At 37.4% G+C, this 24,906-nt stretch overlaps 1 protein-coding gene and 1 long non-coding RNA gene across 2 annotated transcripts in view; one reads left to right on the top strand and one right to left on the bottom strand.

Moving 5' to 3' along the window:
* Nucleotides 1–41: 41 nt before the first annotated feature.
* The window catches only part of LOC136249875 (inhibitor of growth protein 5-like), a 34,133-nt gene continuing 9,268 nt past the window's right edge, over nt 42–24,906 (bottom strand). The window contains exons 3-10 of the mRNA XM_066042004.1: nt 19,659–19,825; nt 18,283–18,379; nt 15,681–15,704; nt 15,517–15,616; nt 13,320–13,431; nt 3,367–3,405; nt 1,161–1,222; nt 42–156 (exon numbers count right to left, since the gene is read on the bottom strand). Coding sequence (XP_065898076.1) covers nt 126–156; nt 1,161–1,222; nt 3,367–3,405; nt 13,320–13,431; nt 15,517–15,616; nt 15,681–15,704; nt 18,283–18,379; nt 19,659–19,825 — 632 coding nt within the window. The 3' untranslated portion in view covers nt 42–125. The remainder of the gene's footprint in view (nt 157–1,160; nt 1,223–3,366; nt 3,406–13,319; nt 13,432–15,516; nt 15,617–15,680; nt 15,705–18,282; nt 18,380–19,658; nt 19,826–24,906) is intronic.
* Nucleotides 52–2,109, top strand: LOC136249877 (uncharacterized). Its single transcript, XR_010698366.1, has 3 exons — nt 52–184; nt 1,475–1,633; nt 1,908–2,109. It is a non-coding gene; the product is annotated as an uncharacterized lncRNA (long non-coding RNA).

Raw genomic sequence — 24,906 nt, 5'->3', positions numbered from 1 at the left:
ACCCCCGCTTGCTTTTGAAGCGTAGGCGCTACTCAATCATGTGGGCGCAAACATTACAACACATTTAAAAAGTAATATACAGTGAAATGAACATGTGTTTGAGCTGTAAATGTCCCCTAGTGAACTCATTTCTTCTTCTCGCACTTTGGACAGTACCTGAAGAAACAAACAGAGAAAAATCACAGTAAGTCATATAAATAACTTCAACCTATACCTAGTAGGCAAAATTCTTATCATTGTTCTATTATATACCATCTGAAACTACAAACACTGTATGTATTGTGTCTTTTACTAGGAACAAATTAATTACAATGAAGGCCAAATTATATAAATATTAACTATAATATTTCAGCCCACTAAACACAGAGCCATACACTGAAGATATATAACATGCACTCATGAAAGGATCTGGTTTTATTCAACCTGGCATTTCACGTTGCCTGCTGTTCACTCTCCTAAGTGACTATAAAAGATATTACTTTAACTAGACCACATCCTTTCATGTGTTTCATTACCACTGAAATTCTACAAGTTATGTAACTATACATATTTCATGTAAAGCAAAGAGTGGATCACTTGTAGGTTATAATCAAGACAACTAAATACTAGCCTAAAAACTTATGCCTGCATGCCCAAATCACACAGAAATATTTAACATGCACAAAGTCAATCAGACAGTCCCTTTGCCCACACATTGTTCCAAAAATATCTTCATGCCACACATGTACACAAATTGAAAAGGCCATGGAATGTCATTGAATTACTTTACTGTTACAAACTGCCAGCTGTGATAACAACACTAATAACACATCTTCTATGTTGTGCATACTATAGTTGAGTATTGGCACGATCATGACATTGTGGTCGATCATAGATTACAGTTCACAATGGGATGTTATTGTAAATTGTACTACAAAAGTGTCTCAAGATTTGTTTGCTATTTCACACACTGGCTACCCACATAGAGATGAGTTGAAAATAAATTTGTGACCAAACGGCTGAAACACCCAGTTTGATATACTCTTTAACTTCTATGAGGATGATTGAACAGGTAGCTTCTATTATGTAATCACCGCATGCAATCATTGATTTGCTTTATATTAATTTTTCTTAACATTTTTGTGAAGTGATGCAGAAAACACCTGCTCACAACCACCTACCATTTCCCTTTTGGCTTAGCTGCTAGCCCCACGCACTGAAAGTGGAACCACTCGATCGGACACTACATAGAATTCAAAATAACAAGTAAAAACATTCACAATCTTGCTAATATAAACATACATATATCAAACCACATCCCCTCTGGGAAGTTGTGGCATCTTTCATTCAATATCGTCACCTTGTATACAAACTAACTAACCCATGCCACATTCCTTGTTGACCAAAGAATGGTTTGATTGACCAATAACGTCCAGACTTATAACAACAAACACATTTTTTCGTAATTTTATTTTATCAGTTTTTAATTTTACAGTTCAATTCAAAGTTGATACAAAATCCTTTTGTTGAAGTTGTTGATTTTATTACAAATGATTTTTATCAAGAGTCCATATAATTCTTCTCCTGAACAAGTAAACAGATAGCACAGGATACATAATTATGACAGCTTGAAAGAAGTTCACCGAAGGTTAGGGTAAGGCATGCTTGTGTTTACACTACACTAGTGTTTTCTATTGTACTTCACTAATGCTATAGCCCAGTATTATGTACTAAACCAGTTACTGGTTGTAATATGACAAAGGATACACATATGTACTGTGCACATGTGGTCTATTGAATGTTCAATAACTTCATTGTGTATAAATTTTAACGTCTAAAAAACTAATAGTAAATAGTCGCAGGTGAAGTTGCAACATGCAATTGTATCTATACGTGTTGTTGGTTTGAATCATTATGTTTCCTTATAGCCAGTGAAGGGTAAATGAACTACCTAAAAAGAAATGGCCTTCTACAACCATTAATAAAAATGATGTATTCTTGGAAATCTCTATGAAATTCAAACTGTAACATTCTTGGAAGCTGTTATAAGTTGACACACACTATAATGTTTAAAATTACAATACCAGAGCATATGTCACATTTGGACAATAGAAATACTACAACTATAGACTAGCAGTATTAAATACTTAATAGGATATAAGTAAACATTTATTCTGCTATAGATTTGGTTAGTGGAATGTTCTCAAATTAGATCCTAGTAAGTAATTCCACCTATTTCATACACTAGTGAGCCCATTGTTTTGGATACACACAGAAACTGGATACAACAGCAATAATATTGTAGTGATTTAAGTCATCATATTTCTACCACATACTACCTTACACAAAGGCCACGGGTAAGCATACATAGTAGTACTCAACCCTATATGCTGCTAGTATCAAGCCATACTCTAAACTGAATGGTAATGTAGCTACATGTTGCAATTACTTTGTGTGAACATCATCAAGTCACTCTGTGAAGAATTTTCACAGTTATAACTGTTACCTGAGATTATGGATTATTACATATTATGTGCAGTTGCTTTTCTAAAAAAAGAAAGAACCTTTTCGTTGCGAAGACACCCAATTTGTTCTAAGTAACAAAATGAGTTTTAATGTCATGTATATAAGATGTGCTGCCTGTAGGTATCCAAAGAACTGAATGGTACTGGCTTGTATAGTAAAGAGTGAATGTAGTGTTGGTAGGAGCAGTTATACATCATTATTGGTATTCTTGGAAACTGTCAATCTGGTGATATCAATACACTTTCAAGACATATAAAATAGGCTCCAACTTTTTAAAAAATATATGAAGAAGTACACAGTTGTCCACATATTATATAAGTCTTAAGTCCTTAAACCATGTAAGTCATGTATTGTAGTTCTAAACCAGTGACAGAGGTCACTGATTTGTCAACATGGAAAAACAGACTGTTGATTTGATTATCATAATTTGTGAGGTAGTTACTCAGTACCTTCCCAATACATTCCTATAACCACACCTCAACAGCTGGCAACACACAGGTGTGCTGAAATTTTAAATCATTATATGTATGATCTTCACTTGTGTATGAGAGAAATGTGTTACAAAACAAGATTTTAAAAGATCATTTTGCATGTGTGTTTTGAGGGACGCCATTTAGTAGTCAAACTGAATAAGTTGTATACAATAAATATAGGCACCAGTAATAACTGGATTAGGACTGTAGCCCCATCAAGACCCTGTACTTTAACCTCTGTTGTTTACCGCCATAACCCACTCAAACATGGAGATCACTGTTAAACAGATACCCTGGTACTGTGTGCATACTTGAAAAATGGGATAGGACATTTAACTGTACTGTTATCACTTCACATTAGAAAGTGACAGATATCAAACATCTTTACCTCAGGATTATCACATCCGATCATCTCACCATATGATACCTAAAATACAACAAAAATATAATATAATATTGAAATATGTGGTGTTGCTCTGCAATAAAGTTATGAAGCCTTAGAAGGTTGGGGCTCTCCCAACATATCTTATCCATCAGTATTCTAAAGTAGAAAGTTCAACAGATATTTTTGGCAAGTAAGCAGACTAAAACCATTGAAATATTTATACCAGTTTCCTTATAGTATACCACACAAACAGAGCCCTCCAACAAGCCACATGGGAATTCTAAAAGTTTCATTCGAAGAAAAGCCAAGAGTCTACCTGAACTTAACAGTCTTTCAATCAAAACAAAATTTATGCATCACTTAAGAAACTATATTAGGGTTACATAAAAACCTTAAATTACTCAAATGGTCTATGCCATTTTATGTCACATTACGTTACAAGTGATTAAGAGCATCATCATATCTTGAGCTCATTGTGACCTCATTGACTATGTATTTCTATTAAATCAATTGAAGAATAAAGTTAACCCATGTATGCCAGTATAGGCAATGTATAGCCAACAAACCAACAACAACACTCACACGCGCATGCACACACACACACACACACACACACAAAGTATTTATATACATCACACACAGTAACATCCACTATTCCTCATGAATATAGCTGTGTTTGCATGAACACAAAAACATCTCAGCAGTTGGCTGAGTTAGGTGGCATCACCTAGACACTTAACACATAGAACCTAATCCTTCTATATATTGTTGTCCCAAGCACAAACACTCACACACAGTCACAGGTGCATGTAACATTTCTGATCACATCTGCACATACTTGCTATTCACTGACCTACTACCAATAGCCACACACATGCAATAACAACTCATCCAACACATTCAGGATTTATAGGACCACACAGTATAGGCTGTTTACAATATACACCCCCAAAATAGAGGATATTAAGTTAAGACAGAATAATAAACTATATAGCCAGTGTTATAAACTATCCATTGTGTGTGCACCTGTAACAAAGAGGAAAGACTGATAATAAGAATTCTTTTAATAATAATCTATTTTATTTACATTTATAACTGACGGGTTGCTATATATCACCCAAACAGTATTACACAATACTCTATTAGAACAACCAAGGTGTCTGTGTGGAGTTGAATAGTAAAATCTCAATGCTAAATATTTACAAGAGTTCATGATATATATATATAAGAGTATCCTACTCTCATAGAAGGGTGTATCGTAAAATTATGATGTAATGACAAGGTGTGGTTTGTGACGAATGAGCAGCCATAAGAGTAAAATAAATTATTAGCGTTTGCTACACTTGTGAGGTTCAGGAAAGCTAGCAGGAAAGTCATATTCGTGAATGGCCTGGCAAGAAATGCTTACGCAGTTGTCAAAACCCATGAAGGTACGCTTGTAGTTCAGTGAGAAATGCTGAGAGCTTGAGTTGGTTTGATTGCTAGCAAGGCACGCATTCAATCGATATTATGCTTAATTAATGACATCGTCAATTATACAAAGAGAAACGGGGAAAACTTTTACGTCATAACTTCATAATATGCCCTTCTACAGGGTATATGAGAGTATCTCCTCACAGTATATATATATACATAAATGAACTCTCTTGATATTAGGTATCTGGATATGCCTTAAAGGGTAATATTACAAGCAGTAGAAAGCATCGTACAACAGGTTATCAAAGTGGCAGATCGAGACTTCTGAACAAGGTGGTTCAACCATCATGCCTCACATAATCTTCTAGTACATGGTCTACAACTATGTACTAAGTTATCTGTGTGTGCAGTGGTGGAGTTGCAATGGTTTCAGCTGAAACCCCCTCTGAAAATATTGCGTGTGCCCCAAATTTATTTATGATTCGTTCGAGTAATTAAATCACTAACAGTTATACATAGTATATCAGATTGGGACTTTTACTACTGGCCAAACTTCACACTTTTGCCTTTGAAATCACTGATAATGCCACTACCGCGTTTAAGCGTGTTCAGCACCCCTAAAAATAATTATCACTTTAATGAGCACAAGTGCTGTTTTGCTTCAAAATTTTGTGTGAAGGCCTGGATTAGTAAGATTCAACTGCGAAACAGTGTTCAGGAGTGAATTTTACTGATTCATTGCTAAGCTGTAGATCTATGTAACTACAGACCACAGAGCTGAGTTAACATTCACACCAGCTGGACTATATACAATTCTCAGTCTGGGTCATAGTTATTAAAAACTTCCTGAACCTGAAACCCCCTCTGAAAATTCCTAGATCTGCCACTGGTGTGTGTCTGTGTGTCTGTACTTGTTTATAAATAGTGGTCATATCTCAAAAATTTCCAAAGTGTATCACACAACCTCATTGACCTCATTATAATGGTCTATCCCATAGGTGGCTCTATTAACATAACAAGGCATACACTTGCAATTTTGGGATGCATGCAATGCAGATAAGGTGTAAATAGGGGATAGCCAATGTAATGAATATAATGAGGTTAAAAAAGATTCCATAGCTTCCTCGTTCATGAATAAGAGTTATGTGTAAAACAAGGAAGAATCTGTAACGTGGTAACATTCATTGTGTAGTCAAATCAAATCCCAGCAGATTATAAATCGGCAGTTTGTAGTTGTGCTTCAACTTCAAGAGTATTGGTCGGTTTTACAAATTAAAGATTATTAGCAATAGCAGAAACAGAAAATTGACCTGTAACTGGCTTTGGCTGAGTCAGCTGAATTCAAATTAACACAAGCCTGTCACAATTACATGCTAACCAACACAATGGTCACCAGTCACCCACACACATGTGGTCTTCTATGGGATATCACTGAAGCCCTAACACATAGCAGGAAGCTATATTGTGATATCCTTAAAGGTGTGTGGCAATAAAATCACACCTTTGTCTAATCACTTTCTATTATTAAGTTACAATGAGTGCTCTAATCAAGTCTAAATTGTTCTACCATTCCAAACCACAGAAACATGGTCTAATATGTGACGCCTTTAAAGTATTGATTGGACACTACAATACAGATACAGTACATCATTCAATTTCAACATGTGTTCAAGATTGCACCCTGAACAGAGATGCAGTAAAACCTGGAATACGGAATAACGGAACAGCAGAATAATCAAACATTACATTCTAAATATTATACTATTATTTATGCTCTCTATAGCATTTATACACTCCTCACCTCAAAAAAGCTAAGCTAAACTACTTTCTAAGACACTTCAGTACACAATTGCTACAAAACTATAAGTTCTTTCTGCTATACTTGCTTATACCAGCTGTTCACACAATTAAGTGACTGCCCGAATTTATTAGAGTAATGCAACGGGAGTTTAAAGTAGTATTTGACTTCAGAATCTATTTTAAACATGTTTGGCGATGGTTGACTAACAGAGTTAAGAAATGTTAACTAAAGTAGATTACTCCAGGGTAGATTTTTTGGGATAGAATGTTTTGTCATTAATAAATTCAGGCAGTTACTCGTGTGTGACAGCTGGTATAACAGAAAGAATTTTCAATTTTGTAGCGATTGTGTTTTAGAAAGTAGTTAGTTTGTTCTACAGTTGATAGTTGTGTGCATTCTATTTAATGATTGTCCCGTAGCATTATTCTGCTATCACGACTGTGTTGTCAGCAGACTTGCTATGAAGTGAGGAGTGTAAAAACGCTATAGAAAAATTATCCGCTATTCTGGGTTTTATTGCTTCCCCCATGGACATATCTATTCATCGATGAGGTTCAACCTCCCACCAGTTAGGTGTGCTAACTGGACATGGGATAGTGTGACAGAAAATCTGTGCAATGTGTAGTAGTGATCTGGTTGAGTTGTGGCTATCAGGGTCCAGAGTATCACAGGACATGTATAGCAATATGGAAAGTGCAGATATGGTTTCAAGTAGCAAGAGTACAGCTTGTAATTAATAGGGAATTTCCAAGAATTACACCAAATCATATGAACCTCAAACCTGAGATGAGAATAATCCCTGCCATACATGAGGTATGTATGTAAAATGGATCAATAGACTATAAGAAACTTTCTGTAGCTAAGTATCATCTTGGTATAATGTACCTACTAGACATAAACAAGTAAAATACGGGGTAATCTTTCTATTCCATAGTAAAGTATGCTCAAACAAAAATGATCTATTAGTAATACAGTTAAAAACACTTCTTTTCTCATAGTTTTGATCCTCTAATTGTGTGTCCTGTGAATGTGAAGTTAGACTTTGGAATGTCTTATACAATGTTCAGACACAAAGGAGGTTGGAAGTGGCGTGCATGTGAGCTTGATGGGTTTGTACTGGTAAGCATAAAGAACAACTCTGGTTACCTGGATTAATGAAATATAATGAGTATATAACAGTGGCATGGTTAGTGTTGTACTGATAATTGGTTGAATGATCAGTAACAGCTGATATTAGCTAATTTTGCAAATGTCGGTATTGGTAACGAACCCAAAATAATTAGCCGATTAACTGAAAGTCACAATTAATCAGTAAAGATGGTAATAAACATGACAGAAAAGAAAGCACTGAACACAGTGGTCAATGGTAAAACATTTATTTGTTGTAACTGTTCTATAACTGTTTTGGCTTGTTTATCTGTGTAAAGTATGGTTGCAAGGGTTATTGGCCACCCACACAATTAGTCAATTGCTCATCTGGAATCCCACTAGAAAATATTGTTTGAAAAGCCAGCTTAGCTGTTAGTACTCGGCTTCCTTTTCCATGAAATGGGTTAGTGGCAAGCTGTAGCAGACACAGTTGCCCACACAATTAAATGCATTGTCATTACAAATGCAAACTTTAGCTACTCTTCCTCCCCTGTTCTGAAGAATTGAAGAATATCAGTTATAATATTGGCATATTGGTTACAGGAATGAGCAAATAATCGGTATCGGTAAATGTGAAAATATACATATCGATGCAACACTAGACATGATAAACCCTATTAAATACTGATTATCTCCAGTTCACTATAGATCATACAAGCCAGGTCATTAATGTCTTTGTTGGTGAACAAGAAAGATGAAGACGAGAGTCTTAATCAAGAAAATAAAGGAGTTCTCAGAATCTCCTATGCGCAAAGACAGCAGTTTTGTGTGTACAAGTAGGAGAGCACATGAAACTGGTCACTACAAAGACATGAGAACTAATGAGCCATACAACAATTGATTGCCACCAAGATGGTTAGAGAAATGAATCCCATGACTGACAATGCTGGCCACCCACCTTAAGAACATAATTTCCACGAATTTTATTTCATAGTACTTATTATGCTTCCGACCTTGTCTGGTTTAGACAGACACAAAGGAAACAGCTTGGAGGAAAGTGTTTAGAATCACTGCTTGACTCATCCAGTATTACTTAACTACACATATTATATCTCAAACAGAGCACTCCATTAGCTGAAACAAAATCCCCACATGGATGGACACTCCCATGAACCTGAAATAATATTGACAAGATTCCAGAGCCACCTGCATAGCCAGCAATATATACCTGACCTAGTTTAAAATTTTCTAGTTAACTAAAAACTACAATATTTATTCAAATCATGATATAACCATATAAACACATTGAATAGAAATGACAGGACTACCTTAACTATTTAATTAAACATCCATTAACAGTAAATATTTAGTACAACCCCAATCATTAGTAGTACTTTAACTCACATGTTTATAAAAACATTCTCTATATTGGGGTAGCAGGAAATATACAGAAGCCAGAGAGAGTATCCTGTAGGGATACGCATTTTCTGTCATTTGAGCTATAAGCTCCCACTGGTATGATGTAATGGAGAGAGTACGTGGGCTATAGTGTATATATCTAAGTTGTTAATAATTAAGTGTTTCTATCTAGCTGAGTGCTTTCTTTGCTTTGCTCTGTGTGTTAATTTGTCTGAGATTTCGACCGAGCCTGATGTTCCACCTACAGTGAAACAAGTTGGTGACCTGCTTACCAAGCTTCACCAATTGGCAGCCAATTGGCAGCCAATTGGCAGCCAATTGGCAGCACAAGATCGACCAGCTCCAGCAAAATGTTGCCTCAGAGCAGAATGACGCAGCACAGCTAGTGGTCAAAAAGTTTTTTAAAAAACAATTGAGGGGTCATCCTAAAGAAGAAGGCCACAAAGCCCAGTATCAATTTAACAACGATGCTGAAGACCACTTCGGCCACACCTTGACTGAATCCACGAAGCTCCCACTTAATGAACACACTAACAAAACAAAAGAAACACTTCAAGAGGAGCTAAGAGCAGGTATAAGAGCCATCACCAATACACAAAAGCTGATAAAGATTGCAGACCGCTCAGAGTTTGGCTGAGTGGTGGTGAAGCGACGGCCTGGCTAGCAACAGTGAGGACGAGAAGGGGATGAGCAAGGCAGAAAGGGATTCCAAGAACAAAATGGCGTAGACCTGCTGCATACCTTGAGTCATGCACTGGGACATGAAACCCTTCAGGCACATGTTTTAGCTAGCGTCATTGGCAAGATAATTTCCATGTCCATTGCTTTGGGACCTATAGCACATTTCGTGACCTGTAGCCTCTAATCATTAACAGTATGAAATTATGATGTAGCACAGTTCCCATCTCAGTAGAAGGCAGGTATAAGTTACACTTTTGGCTGGAAAATTTTATGGCTAAAACCTTTGGCGTAGCCCCTCAGCTGTGAGAGTAGTGTACTCTGATGCCAGTGCAACTGGCTTTGGTGGCTTACTGTTGAGCATGGCCCACATGTGGCACGAGCTTAGGGTAAAATGTTAGAATATTTTGCCCCCAAGTTAATAAATGAGTGGCTTAGATGGTTTACTGACAATCAAAATGTAGTACAGATACTTATAACTGGTAGTAAAAAAGCTTGCCTGCATGCTGAGGCACATTTTTTCAACTTGTTTGCACAACCAGATATCTTTTGAGCCTAAATTCCCAGAGAAGCTAATGAGAAGGCAGATTATATTAGCCGGATACTAGATCTAGATGATTGGAAACTTTGGCCTATTTTGTTTCCAGATGAAGTTAACCCAGCACACTTTGTACAGAGACTACGGGAGCTATAGCTGGCCATTCTTGCTCTTCCTTATTCATACAGTCACTATATTCTTATCAAATTTCAGATCAACAGGACGCAGGGTCAGAGAGCTCATCAAATCACAGAAAGCCTGCATAAGCCAACAGTGCTACAGGTGTTTATCTTTTTATGTTAGAAAGGGAACAGTGCTCATTGGCATCCTCAACTAGAGCTCTAAGCATCCCAGCTGTAATCTTGTATCTTGCAGCCATCTAGCTCTGCACCTTCAACACATTCCAGAGGCTACTAAATCAAAAGCTGCAGTGGGAGAAATAGCGAATGCTGTCTCAAGGATCCATGTGGCTGCAGGCTTCCCTCCCCGACTAGTAACCCCCTTATTGTATATTGATATTGAAGAGTGCTCATAGATTGGGTAGATGCCCAGCGTTTCCATCATTTAAAGGATCCCAGGTACTTCCCTGTGGTATTTGCAGCTCTACCCTTAAAAACTGCATTAAGAAGTTCCTCTGCAGCTCTGGGTCCTGGAGGTTGGCCAAGAGGGGCCACATACCATGAGGAGATAACTCTGCAAAGAAAGAAAAATAATACATGACAGAGTTAAGGGATTACACTAATACTGTCCTAATTATTGTCTCCCATGCATAATCATAGCAGCTGTCCCATGGCCAACAAGAGGCTAGCAATACTCACTAAACTGAGCAAGTTATGGTGGCTAACACCAGCAGTCAGCCCTGCTGGTGTGCTCAGGAATCACATATACACAATACATTAGGTACAATAATATGATTGGAGTCTAGTCATAAATAGATCAGTATCTGTAATTTTGATTGTATCAGTTGGTAGTATGTTCCAGTCTTTTATTGTTCTTGAGAAATAGCTGTTGTGGTATGCCATGGTGGATGAAGTAGGTAAGACATAGTGAAGTTGATGGTATTATATGAGACTACATCTACCACTTCATAGGGACATCAATATTAAGGATTTGGGTTATAGCTGCCAGTCCATGACCTGTGACCTTGAGGATGGCAGCCCCCCCCCCCCCTCATGGCTCAATACTCACATTAGAATACCGTATAAGTACATATTTTCGAGGGACATAACTTTCACAGATCAACAAATTTCAGTGGTTTTATTTTCAAAGATCACTCGTTTTTTCACTAAGTTAGAAAGCATAGAGCTAACCCATAATTCTTAATTTTCAAGGATGAAAATTTCGCAGAAAGCCAAGCAACCACGAAATCTGCAAAAAATATGTCCCTCAAAAATTCGTACATATACGGTACATCCATTTTGCTCAGCATCCCAATTGGCAGTAATCTAGCACAGAAGGCAATCAACGGCCATATCAACCAATTAAAACTGATTGACCTTAATTTACTTACTAGCTACTAGTTGTGTACAATTTACCACAAGGATATTAAATACTACATGATTCAAGTTACATGCTATTGTGAGATTCACTAACATACACATACTTCTGTGTTGTGCACTAAACGTGTGAGCTCACTTAACTATCATGCCTATCAGATGGACCACAATTGGTATGTAGGCCTTCATCTGCCTCAAAAATTATAAATATTGCCAGGACTTTGGCATTGAGAACTCCTGTAAAAAGGGCTATCACTGAGGTAATGTCAATCCCTTGATCAGTGGTGCAAAGGGAATGATGTTGTTTTTGCAAGAACCAATAATGTCACTTGCCCAGTGGGTATGCTGGAAAGGTATATGTCAATGGGCAATATTGATCCGCAGGATTCCCAACGGCTTTTTCATGGAATATCCCATTCCAAGTTTGGAGAGAAGCTGAGAGTATCTGGTGGTCTTTCCTATACCAGGATGTGGGAGCTCCTACGAGAGAAGTTGCAACAACTAGGCCACTCTCCCAATTTATTTGGTGTCCATAATCTTCGTGCTGGTGGCACAACTGCAGCAGCTAATGGTGGTGTCCAGGACCGCCTCTTCAAACGTCATGGTTGGCATTTTGAAGGAGCCATCCTATGTTGAGGATTCCCTGGATAGCCATCTTTCCGTGTCCAGGAAGTTGAGGGTGTGAGTTGTGTATACACTATGCACTGCTTGCTCTTTGTGATCTAATGAATGTTGAAATTTAATTACAATAGCCTGCACTAGTGGGAAGCTATGTCCTCAGTGCTGTATGGCTGATCGTGGGAGTGTTAGAGGTTTGGATTATGGTTACTGTAATGGAACATGGCATCATTGTAATGACATTTACGTGGGAGCTACAGGTACTATAGTCGAGAATAAATGCGCAACAATCCTGACGTCTATGAAAACAGTACCAGAGATACAAAATGGGATACTACAACATCCAAAAAGTTATTTGAAAACAGGCTATAGGTCCAACATACGGTAGAATTCTAGAAAGTTTAAATTATTGATTTTAAGAAATTGAATAACAATTATCCCTGTATAGCCTGTAGCTAGAAAGTGTTTCTTTTTATTGGGTGCTGTTGGCAGGAATGCATTATAGTTAAGGACCTATACAAATTGGATTCACTGGCATACAAAGCAAAGGCAATCATGTGCATTGAAGAATGTGGAGATGTACACAGAAAGGAAAAGCAGCCACAACTTTTGCAGAGCATACAACTAGATGATAAGTTGGTAACGGATTCGTTGCACAAGGCAGTTTAGTTCCATCAAGATATGGTCTTGTGTGTGTTTGCTATTCATATAGTGTAATTCAGTTTCCAGGCACTGTCAAATTCCACTAACCATAACTGCAATATATGGTGTACACATTCATGTACTTAACTACATACAGCAATTTACACACAAAAGCAAACACACACGCACACACTATACTACACACACACACACACGCACGCACGCACACACACTACTACTACTACTACTAGACACACACCTGATGACAGAGACAGTAGGTGGGCTCATTGGGGTCCACTGGCATATCCAACACATCAGTACCGGCAGTAGTGAATGTACCAACCGGGGGAGGAGTGGTGATACCTGAAGGACTACACACAACATGAAGAGCTACTGAACAACTACCTATAGTATATACCCAACAAACATTAATAGGACAAGCACTACTTAGATCCCTAAGTAGTGTATTGTGTACTCCATATTTTATCAACGTATCAGGTTGATGGTTGAACACTATTGATGAAGAAATTAAATATTCTGGTGTGTATGTACCATACATAAAAAAGAAGACGACTTTTGAGCCACCAATTAATCATGAGCCGGTTTGGATTCAATCATTCTTATGAGACCTATATATACTTAATATGTGCCTTGTGGTACAAGCCGATCTCACAGTTGATTTTATTTCTGAAATGTATGTTCACACTGGTGTATGCATGTGGTCTATTCAAGCCATAATCACATTACTGCAGTAAACCCTATATGATATGATATAGTTTTTGTTATACATAAGAGGCTGTTTCTCTCTCTAGTTTGTATGTCTAACTAGGCTTTAATACATTCACTCTATTGATGGACTTGAGGTGAATCTGACTCGCTACATGTGGCATAGTTGGCAGGATAGCAAGTAAAATTAGAGAGCAAACTAGAGAGAGTACCACACGTCAACAGATAAGCAGGCTTATGATATTTCGGAAGAGGGGTCCTACAAAAGTAGATCAATTTGAGAGCACAACAGAAATGTGGCTGACAGTTTGCATCACTAAGAGAGCTACAATGGCTTACAAGAAATTTCCTACTCTAGTGCATGGTTCCTTAAAGGAGTTTAGTGAGGATGTGACAGCATTGGTAGATAAAGCTCAGAGCAGTGTGGCTCAACAGCAACTGGCTTTACAAAGATGGATGGATAGAGCAGGTGACACACAGTGTTGTTGTGATTAACTACTACCTACACTGGATCTGGCTGGATCAAATATCACAGACTAAAGTTTGACCAGTTTTTGGTACAGCAGACACTTGGCTATCCATACCTCAATGGCCTCAAGCAATAATAATAAGTGTTCAGATAGTGCAGAAAATTGAAGCCCATTACATAGTTTCATTCAAATACTCTAATAGAACATACACTTACTCAAGACCAGTGATCGATTTCAAAAAAGCATAAAATCTCTCCAATCTGAATTCAATATAAAACTCCTTAACATCCACAATAACAAAATCAAGCAAAGGTACAAATTACATAATTTCTGGGATACTAGTTGGCAGTGGGTTTGAATTTGTTAACTGAAATTACACTGAAATTATTTACTTTGTCTGCAATATAGAGAAAAATTGACCAACTGCTCTATTAAATGATTTGCACAGCTAGTGCAGCAACAGTGTTCACCCAGTGGTATACCATACACACTTTACCAATATAGATATTAAACATTTATAATGTCATTGTAGCTTTGTATATAGTTGCAGGTCTTGTGTGATCATTCTGTTAGGATATGTGTGACATTAGGATATGTGTGACCGTAACACAACATAATCATTTTACAGTATAAAGCATTGTTTACAATGGGTGAAATGCACACGTATCATTAAAAAATTCTGTAAATTTTTTAAAATGCTTTGTTCTTTGTGAATGAAGGGACTAACGATAAAACCTTGACATCTTATTTGAAAGGAATCCAAAATTTCATTGCAGGTGGGAATGTAAGTTACAGGCATTTGTTTAGATCACATCAAAAAGATAGTATGCAATTGATCTTTCTTCAATATTTTCTATGGCAAAGAAAGACGATACAAGAAAAAACTTACCCAGCAATGGATTCACCTATTCATGACAAATACCATGGTGGAAGTCTGAACTCTGCACATCGCTACATTCGTAAGTTACAACCATCTTAGTAAGTGCCTGCAATTTATTTTCCTATACTTGCTGTATAAATCAATCTTTCTGTTGTTGTTATGTTGTAGGGCTGTAAAGTTCTTGGCATATAAGCCGAAACTTTACTAGAGCATACACTAGGCTAAATAGACTAGAATTTGTAGAATGCATGATTACGTAAGTCAGGTTTTCAGATCTGGTCAGATATGATCATTTCAGGAAGCACTGCTGATATACTAAACAGGGATGCAACCAATAATAGCTGATCCGATCATCAGCGCAACACATGGTATTCACTCACCCAGGCTCCTCTTCTTCACTGGGATTATCAGGAGTGCTGTGAGTGCTATTTCCTCTCTTTCTTCTCTTGGCTGATTTTGTTACGCTCGATGACCTCCGCTCTACATACCACAAACAAGCAGCCCAGTATGATGACCAACACACACTACACAATGAATCACTTACTGGATGATGTGGTTGTGTTCTGGTCTGTAGGGAAGTAAGAAAAATATTTATTATTGTATATGAAACCCTATTAAGTAGTTGCTTCTTTAATAAGACCACCTCATTAGAGTGGCCATGTCTCAAACATAACTAATAGGACCTCATTAATATATTAACGGTATCAAGTAGGTCTCAAACATCACTAACGCATACATATTTTGAGGTTCTGTATGTGGCCCTAATACTGTATACATATATAGGCTTTTTTTGTGTTTAATTTTTGTCATAATTTTATTTTGAATTTCTCCATGAAACTGAAAATAATTATTATACTTTTATCATTTCCAATTACTCTTAAAATCATTCATAATCCTTAACTTTCACCTCACTTTTGTAATCAGAATGTCAAAACTTGCTAAATCAATTGGCAAAAAAGATAGCAAGATGATTAGTCTTAACAGTGGCTGTAATAGAGTAATAATACAGTGGTCCCTCGATTATCCAGCCATTGATTATCCAAATTTTCGGTTATCCGAACTATGGATGTGACTGTTCTATTAGAGTATTTTGTCTAAAGTGTGTGTTCTATTAGAGTATTTGTACAGGACTCTGTATATAAATAAATGCATTATCCAAACTTTTTGATTATCTGAACACCCTCAGGGCCCAATGAGTTCGGATAATAGAGGGAGCACTGCAAACTATTCCATGTTCCATTAAGTGACTGCTGTATTAGAGTATCACAATCTTGTCAATGTATTTTTATGCTAACTATCAAATGGCTTTAAAATGCCTCTCTATTCTTTTACCCCATCATTATTCACTAGTTAGGCATAATTCCTAATACATACAGACTCTTACTGAGATTTAGAATGTAGCATACAGAGTAGAATATAGCCACCATCTTTCTTTAAATTTATCAAACAATCAGTTAAAAAGGGGATTCTCCACAAGTCTTTATCACAAACACAAATTTATACGTACAATAATGTGCCAGGTACATGGTATGTACCTATCTTTAGTGGACACAAACTTTACAGAAATTTACAATATGTTGTCCCTTTATCCATCCCAGCCTAGCAGCTGAGTGGTGCATGTATAATACCAAGAGTATATAATGGGGAGGGAGAGTGTCGAACTGCACTATACGCTGAGAAAAATGAGCCCGCAAAGTGCTATACGCTGAGAAAAATGAGCCCATAAAGTCCTTTGGCATCATTCAAACGACTCGGTAATTTGTGTTGACTGGTGACCAACTATAAGTGCAGTGGGTGCACTTTGTATGCAAGACCACTGAGTGAAAGAATGTGTACTTGAGAAAAGTATGGCACATCACACAGAGGAACTTACCATACAAAGAGAAAGACACAAAAAGCTAACCTGGAAAGCAAACATCAAGGTTTCATCATGGTCAAGATTTCATTCGAAATTTCACCATGGTCGAGATTTTATCATGGTTGAGATTTCATCATGGCCGCCATCCCCTGCCTTGACAGTTCTACTAGCAAAAGTGACACGATATGCAGACCAACTGTCAATTAAATCTGAGCAATCAACAGCGGTCTAGTTTACGAGAAGAAACGAAGGTATGGGGATTACTTTACGGGCTCACTTTTCACAGCCAATAGTGCAGTTTGACACTCTCCCTCCCCATTATATATAATACCTATGCACTTTGAAAACCCATATAGTGACAATGCAATATGATTTCAGCCTCTGTCAAGCATCCACTGTGTAACACACTTAGCCTATTTATACCATGTATATGAATTTGTGTAGGCACACAAACTGTGATGCATATTTTGTTTAAAAATAGTTTAGTTTTGAAGCATTACAGCACAATTTCCCTCCCCCTCATACATGGAGGGTCTCACATTCACTGTTAACCCTTTGGCCCCTAAAGCCAATATTTTGGCTTTGGTTCTTAAAAACGAAAGCTATTTTACGAAAAATACGCGTTTTGACATATAAATTTGGGCTCCTGTTACTCCATGTAGGAACACCCTATTCCTTCGTGGTTTGTATTAAACTACTCACAAAGGATAGATCTACAACATCATATAACTTTTACTAACCTTCTTTATTCCGTCTCTCCTTTATGACAGGTAGTATCGTAGCAATTATCGTCTTAAAAACGGCCGAAACTTCTTTCAAATGCATATTGGCCTTACTTCACACTCGATCGTGCTACAATGTTCGGATAAAGCTTAGGGTATTACCCATTAACCACAGAGTAGCGTGGTCCAAACCGTATATTAATAGGATATTTCGTTTACGAGATATGTGCGTTTCAATGCATGCGTGTAACAAAAGCCAATATATTGGCTTTCGCGTTTAACGGAACACTTTTTTTTATTAACATAGGGAACATCAGAAGTTAATGAAACACTACCTCAATATCTTCAAGCTCTTTATGCATCATATACTTGTTCTACCAAACAAACATCCATGAATTTGTGTAGACATGATGTGTACTTCCTTTCCATCAAAATATTTTACAGTTCAATAATTCTATAATTATAAAACAATTTATGTCCCTCAATCCCTCCTCTCTCCTTGCCATCCCTCCCCTCACCCCTCCCCAATCTCTCCTACACAAAACTCACACACTTTACACACGTACCAGACATGGAGGCTCTTCTTCCTGCTGTTTCCTTAAAATGAATCTCGGCCTCAAATCTTGCCAAATCTCCATCAAGTCTTCTAATATGTTTGTCGACCTGTACAGAACACCCACCAGCAATTAATGAACTGACAAATTTAAGAATGGCAACTTCTTAGCAACAACATTTACTACATACATTACACTTACATCTGTACATATGGCAAACTATTGACTGATACAGTTTTGGTGGGCATATAAAAAGTATTCAAATTCCTGCTGAAGCCTTGCGGGGAAAGTGTGAAGACTTCACTGGTGCCACTAGCTAAATACATCAGTATTTTATAACAGCTGAATATTTGTCAACTTCTATACATGTGACATTAGCTGTTGTTTGTCTAACAAGCCATTGAATTGTTATAAATCTAAGACAGAAGCAGTCTCCACTACAGGTGTACAGTAGACATGATATGGCCAGGTGTACACTGAGTTATACCTCAAGACAATCAGTAGGATTACAATAACATTGCTACACATTCGGTAACTGTTAAATGATCACACTTCAAACAATCCCAAATGCCAGAAGTGTACAGTGTATTACCACTACAAGTCGAACATTTATAAACTAGACAGATGCTAAAAGCACATCACGGGGCAAGACTTTTAAACATGACAGAGGCTTAGTTGAGTATATGTGAACTATTGTATACTATAACAGCTCAGTCAGACTCATATGCAGCTGTATCAACATCTAAAACGCCAGTGAAAGTTTAAACATTTGTGTGTTCGGCAGAAAGTGCAGCAAGAATGGTGCATGGATCTCTGCAAGGATCCTTTACATGTGATCTCAGTGAACATGAAAGTTTTGTGCTGTATTCTTCAATGTGTAGCTAGCTAGAATTGTGTAATATTTGTTGTGCTGATAAATTGATTGAACAATTTTTATCAGTATCTTTTTAACATTAAAAATTGTATTAATGTAGTGTGCCAACATGCAAGGAGCTCTGATGGTTAGCTATTAAAGTGTACAGAGTATTTGTAGGCTGGCAAACTTTGTACAGTGTTCTATGAAATTAGTACTCACCTTTCAACCAACCAAGTGTTAGCTGTCGTGCAAAGTGACTGCCATGTGCTTCCAGCAAGTCTTTCAACTGCCAAGTTGGTTTTGTGACAAATGGTAAATCGTTGGTTATTGTTTGTGTGACAAAGGTACATATAGGCCTTATATGGAAGCATTTGTAAGTCATCCATGTTTTCTTGTAATTGTCTGTGACCATGAGGTATGTACCATTGGCTCCCTAGTGTGAGACTTGCTCAGGCTCCCCCAATAATGCATACAACATATACTGGCCACACTGCTAAACATTTACTATCTAGTAAGTCACGTAAATAGTTACCATTTCATAAATTTGTACAGCAATCTGCACTTTGTTGTCTGTGTACTCTTTAGCCTTCTGGAACAAATCATCGATCTTTTTTAGCTGCTTCTCCCTCTCCTCTTGATCTATTTCAGCTACCTGCTCCTTATAAGCTTTCTTACAAGTGTCAATCTCTTTTAGTGTATCTACAACAATAACAACCACCACATTTAAAAGCTGTTCCATTGTATTCTCAGACCCCTTCCTCAAAAGACACCCTGAAATGTGAACATGTTGACTTGTCCATGGTCCCACGCACACACACTTTCACTACCTCTAACATCAGAATATTACAATAATCAGGATACCTTGTTAAGCCAAACACTTGTCACATTTAGACCCCTGTCATCAGGACACCTTTCTAACAAGGACACTTGGAAAGGTATCCTGTATAAATAATCAGTAAAAAATGAATTAGAGGTGTTGTACATACATGCAATTCAAACTTCAAACAGTGGGATTAAAATCATTCCATTTTACAATTAAGAAATAACAGGCCTGGGTAGTTTACAATAGAATATCACAGAAACTGCAATAAAATCCTACACTTCATGTATCCACTATATCTTTTGTAGCCAAAATATTGTTGCAATTTTCATGGCTTGTAAAAACATTATGAATGTTATTGCTGAGAGAATTTCAACAACATAGGAAAAAAGTCTTACTGTTTGTATCGCAACATTTATTACTGCCATAGTAGTCATAAAAATTCTGAGATACACGATACAGTGCTGCATGAACATCATTAAAACACTTATTAGGACATCATGTACATACAGCAGTAGCTCTAGGTCAGGTACAATTGATATAGTTCAGAGAGCTGAGTCATGATATTTAAACAAAATTTGTAACTTCCTACAATCTGCAGTATCAACAATGTGTATTGTGTGTAATTGCTAGTCATTGTTGAGAAATAACTTACTACTAACAATCTGATGATACGCTACGTCATATAACTTGCTATTAACAATCTGATGATACACAGCAGCAAATCACGAAGTCTAACAACTATTTATTAGCAGTATACTGGTAGTATTATAGCTTGTTAGCACTGGATGACAAACACAGAAGGCATAGTCTTTTCCACTAGCCTAGGAGCCTAAGCAAAAACCTATATATAAGGCAAATGTGAATGACTGTAAACAAAGCACTATAAATTTTGAAGTGTACTACCTATGGCTACATCATTCTACTCGTGATGTAATAAAATGATACCTAGGGTTTACTACAGCACGAGGCCAAAACTGCAGTGTAAGCAACTTTTTGTTGAATGAACACACAAACCCTTTACATACCTTTATAAAATGATCCATAACTTGATGGTGGGTGCTCCTATCAATTTATAATTAGTTTGATTCACCATTAAATTTTGAATCAGGTCATATAAGACCCATCTGACCAAACCCACAATCAAAGTTGAACATGTGGCAAGAAGATTGAATCACGGAAAACCTGATTGTTGTTGTTCATTGCTCCATAACAAGTGAGCCTCTGTAGTTACAGTGTTCATTTAAACTTCCTCAAGTAGCCCAGTAAATAGATTTCCATTTAATATGTAGTTTTAGGTTAAAGGAATTAAGCTACCCTACCTAATGTCACCATGTATACCTGTATTGTGTAAGGGTTAAACAGAAGAGAAGGGCCAACCCATCATGACTTGATCTGCAGGCCACCTGGATTCTGGCCAAGTGCTACACTTAGTGCCAACAAGGGAGGCCACCTACAATAATATAAGTAGCTAACTTAAGACTATGTATCCTTGTACAATGGAAACTTTCCTTATTGTGTTGACCATGTCAAGTAGGTCCCAAACATGGCTACCCTTTTAAAACCCCAAAATTAGAGAAGCTTCATTCTATGTACTCTCCATTACATACTTCATGAATTCTCATCACTCAGTATATTCACGTGGCTACTATAAACTGCCTGACATGTGCAACATGTGCGTGAGTAGGCGACAAAGAAGAAAAAATGACGTATAAAGTAATGAAATGTAGTAACACTTAACAAGCCTACTGGTGATAGTATGCCTACGGCTTATAATAATATGTCCACTACTTGTAATATAATGCCTTACTGATCAGAATGTAATGCCTCATATAGTTGAGTGGTACCAAACAGCTGTTGTACGCATGCAGTGTTTGTTTGTATGTTTGTTTGTATGTTTCCATAACAACACTACCAGACTGTTTCATCCTTACCAAGACAGACATCGGAACCTGTTAATGTGCATGCACAAAAAGAAGAGGACACCCAAACTGTTTCACAGGATGACAACAAAACTAAAAATTCTTGAACATACAGTATACTAGTATTCACATGGACATCATGTTTCAACACTGCCACCTATACCACCAGTATACACTGTTCATCTGCTAGTATATGTCAAATGTTATATATAGCAAGCAACTCAACCAGCTTAGCATTGATCATATTTTCATTAGCTAGGAGCAGTGAACTGAAAGGACTGGCCTCACCAGCCAGCCTGTAGTTTTTCTTTTCCCAACCAAATGACAACAAAAAAAATACAGGCTGGCTGGCAAGACTACATAACAATCACCCTTGTACATGTTCAGGGAATAGAAGGACAATAACTGTGACTATAACTGTGAAAATAAATATAACTGTGATGTATTCCACAGTCGTAACACCAACACTGGCCCCTTACATCTATCCTGTCCAAAAAGAGAAACTTTATACTCTTGATCTTTCCAAAACTTTTAATGGATCCATCCTGTGTTAATGAGTTATCAAATGTTATAACCAGACTTGAGTGTATGATTACTTGAGTGCATGTCCACTATGACAATCATCCCAAAATCTGAGAATTCTGGATCCTGGGCTGTGTGGCTCCTTAGACATTTGCCTAGACTACAAGTTGTCCAGGATTATGCTGTATTTCATTGTCCAGACTACGACTCCCTGTTATGGCCTTCTTGTGATGGATAGTAATTAATATACTTTCCAACTAAATGTGCCCTAATCATCAAGGCATCCTGATTTTCCAGGTCAGTTAAGAGCTACTTTTTGGGACCTAACTTGAGTATGCAGAGCTTGCTTATTTTATGTGACCATATTAACAGGTTCCTAAACATTTATATTATACATGTTTTAGATCAACAAATTAAGTGACAATTACTAGCATTTTGAGTTGTGATACTTGGAAATGTAGAAGTTAAATTACCTATGACACAATCTGGCTGACTCAACTGAAGTCATAATGTCATACCCATTTTGTCTCTTAACATTCTGAGAATTGTTTACTTGATGGTATTATAATACTCATGATGTAAATCAATGCCTGGAAACTAGTCCAAGAATGACTATAGAGTGGAAAAGATCTCTCATACAACTGCATTATATAGCAAGTACAGTATTAGATACATGAATGGTAGCACATCTGACTATTATTTAGCCTCTTGGGCCTGCTTTTCAGTCTCACTCTTCAAGCACCCTGGAACAGGAAAATCTATAAGGCTGGTAACTTTGACCAACAAACATCCAGTGTGGCTATACAAATATATCATTCGCAACTGGTAGCATATAGTATGTGGCAACAAGACTCCGATGGTATACTATACTTGTCTCAACCCTGCGTTGCATTGATTGACTATTTAGTGGTATCAGTTGATTGTGTATTTCTAGGAATGCCATTGTGACATTGGTGTGATTTAAATTTAATTTGCAAGGCAAAATTCACAGCTTGCTTGAGATACACCACACACAATGACAACATTGGCACAGACAACTGATTAAAAATGAAACCTTACATGGTAGCCTCCCTCTAGCAGAAGGTAGCCACACTAGTAGGTAATCTCAGATTCTTCACACCACAAACACCATAAGATTTCAGTACTCACAAGGGGCTCATGTGGCTACACTTACAAGTGCTACTAATCAGTACAAGAATGTAATAGGGATCTAAAAAATTACGAGAATTTGTGTTAGCTATTATTATTAGGGCTTCAGTACATATTATGTATTTCCTTTTTTAGTCATCCTACATTGAAGCTATAGGAGAGTAAATACACACCAGTTGGTATGAGGCCTTCATACCTATCATTCAACTATAACAGAAATTTGTGTGTGTGTGTGATGTGTGTGTGTTGTATGTGTGTGTGTGTTGTATGTGTGTGTGTGTTGTATGTGTGTGTGTGTGTTGTGTATGTGTGTGTGGTGTGTGTGCACATCTTGGATGGCCTTCACTGGCTTGGTCAACTTGGTCAAGTGAGTGATGAAAGGCTGCCTAAACTACAGTATTGCAGAAGCAACCTTTCCATGGTACCAAGAAACAATGGTATGATGGTATTGGTATTGCATGTGGTATATGAGTGGACTCATTTTGTAAGATACAGATATGTGAAGTTGCACAATCAAGGAGGCAAAACACCTGCGCTGTGAATTCTCTTTCACAAGGACTATTTAATTGCTCATGTGGTCACCAGTTCCACTGAAAAGGTGATTTGACCTGTGGGAACAAGGAACCGTTTGTCACTGGTCCAGGATAGGACCTAATCTGGCAATGCCCACCCCTTCACAAAAAGTAAGGGTCTAGTAAAACACATCTCTTTTTTTTTAGCACAGGAATTCCACACTAGCCAATTAATGCATGCCAATGACATTATCAAACACATTGCCTTGGCAACATAATGCTTTTATTCGAATTAGAGGGCAATCATTTGCAGTTATGTACACTGTCTAACTGAATTACTTTGAAATGATATGGGACCTAGTATTACTTTTTGCAAAGGGACTGGCGGTGCCAGTGACCCTGCTATCACTAAACTTGGCTTTGGAGGGCAGCACCAAGAGGTCAAGAAGTGTGCGTATGCGTGCTTAATACTGTCATAGCCAGCTAATTGTCTGGATGAGTAAACACAATGCCTGTCTTCTAAGTCTGTGTGGCCAGATAAGAGGAGTTGAGCTTCAAAGCAATGTACTTTCAAGAGTATATATAATAGTAACCAAGAGTATCGGACAGGTGTATTACCCCATGATTAATGATTGCGTGAAGTAACATGGATATTTCAGTAATTGTTTGTTTATATTGCCATTAAAGGTTGCTGTATTTAGCCCAATTTGGCCACTAAACCAAGTGAAAACATAATAGCGTTAAAGGAAATGGCTAATGTTAAAGTTCTGGCACTGCCAAGTGGATCCCTGAAGGCAAGGCAAGGCAACGTGCTCATTTGTGCAACCGTTTTTTAGCGAGCTGGAATTATCTTGG

Source organism: Dysidea avara, chromosome 3, assembly GCF_963678975.1.
Source record: "Dysidea avara chromosome 3, odDysAvar1.4, whole genome shotgun sequence".
Taxonomy (NCBI): Eukaryota; Metazoa; Porifera; class Demospongiae; order Dictyoceratida; family Dysideidae; genus Dysidea; species Dysidea avara.
This window is presented reverse-complemented; position numbering and strand designations above follow the sequence as displayed.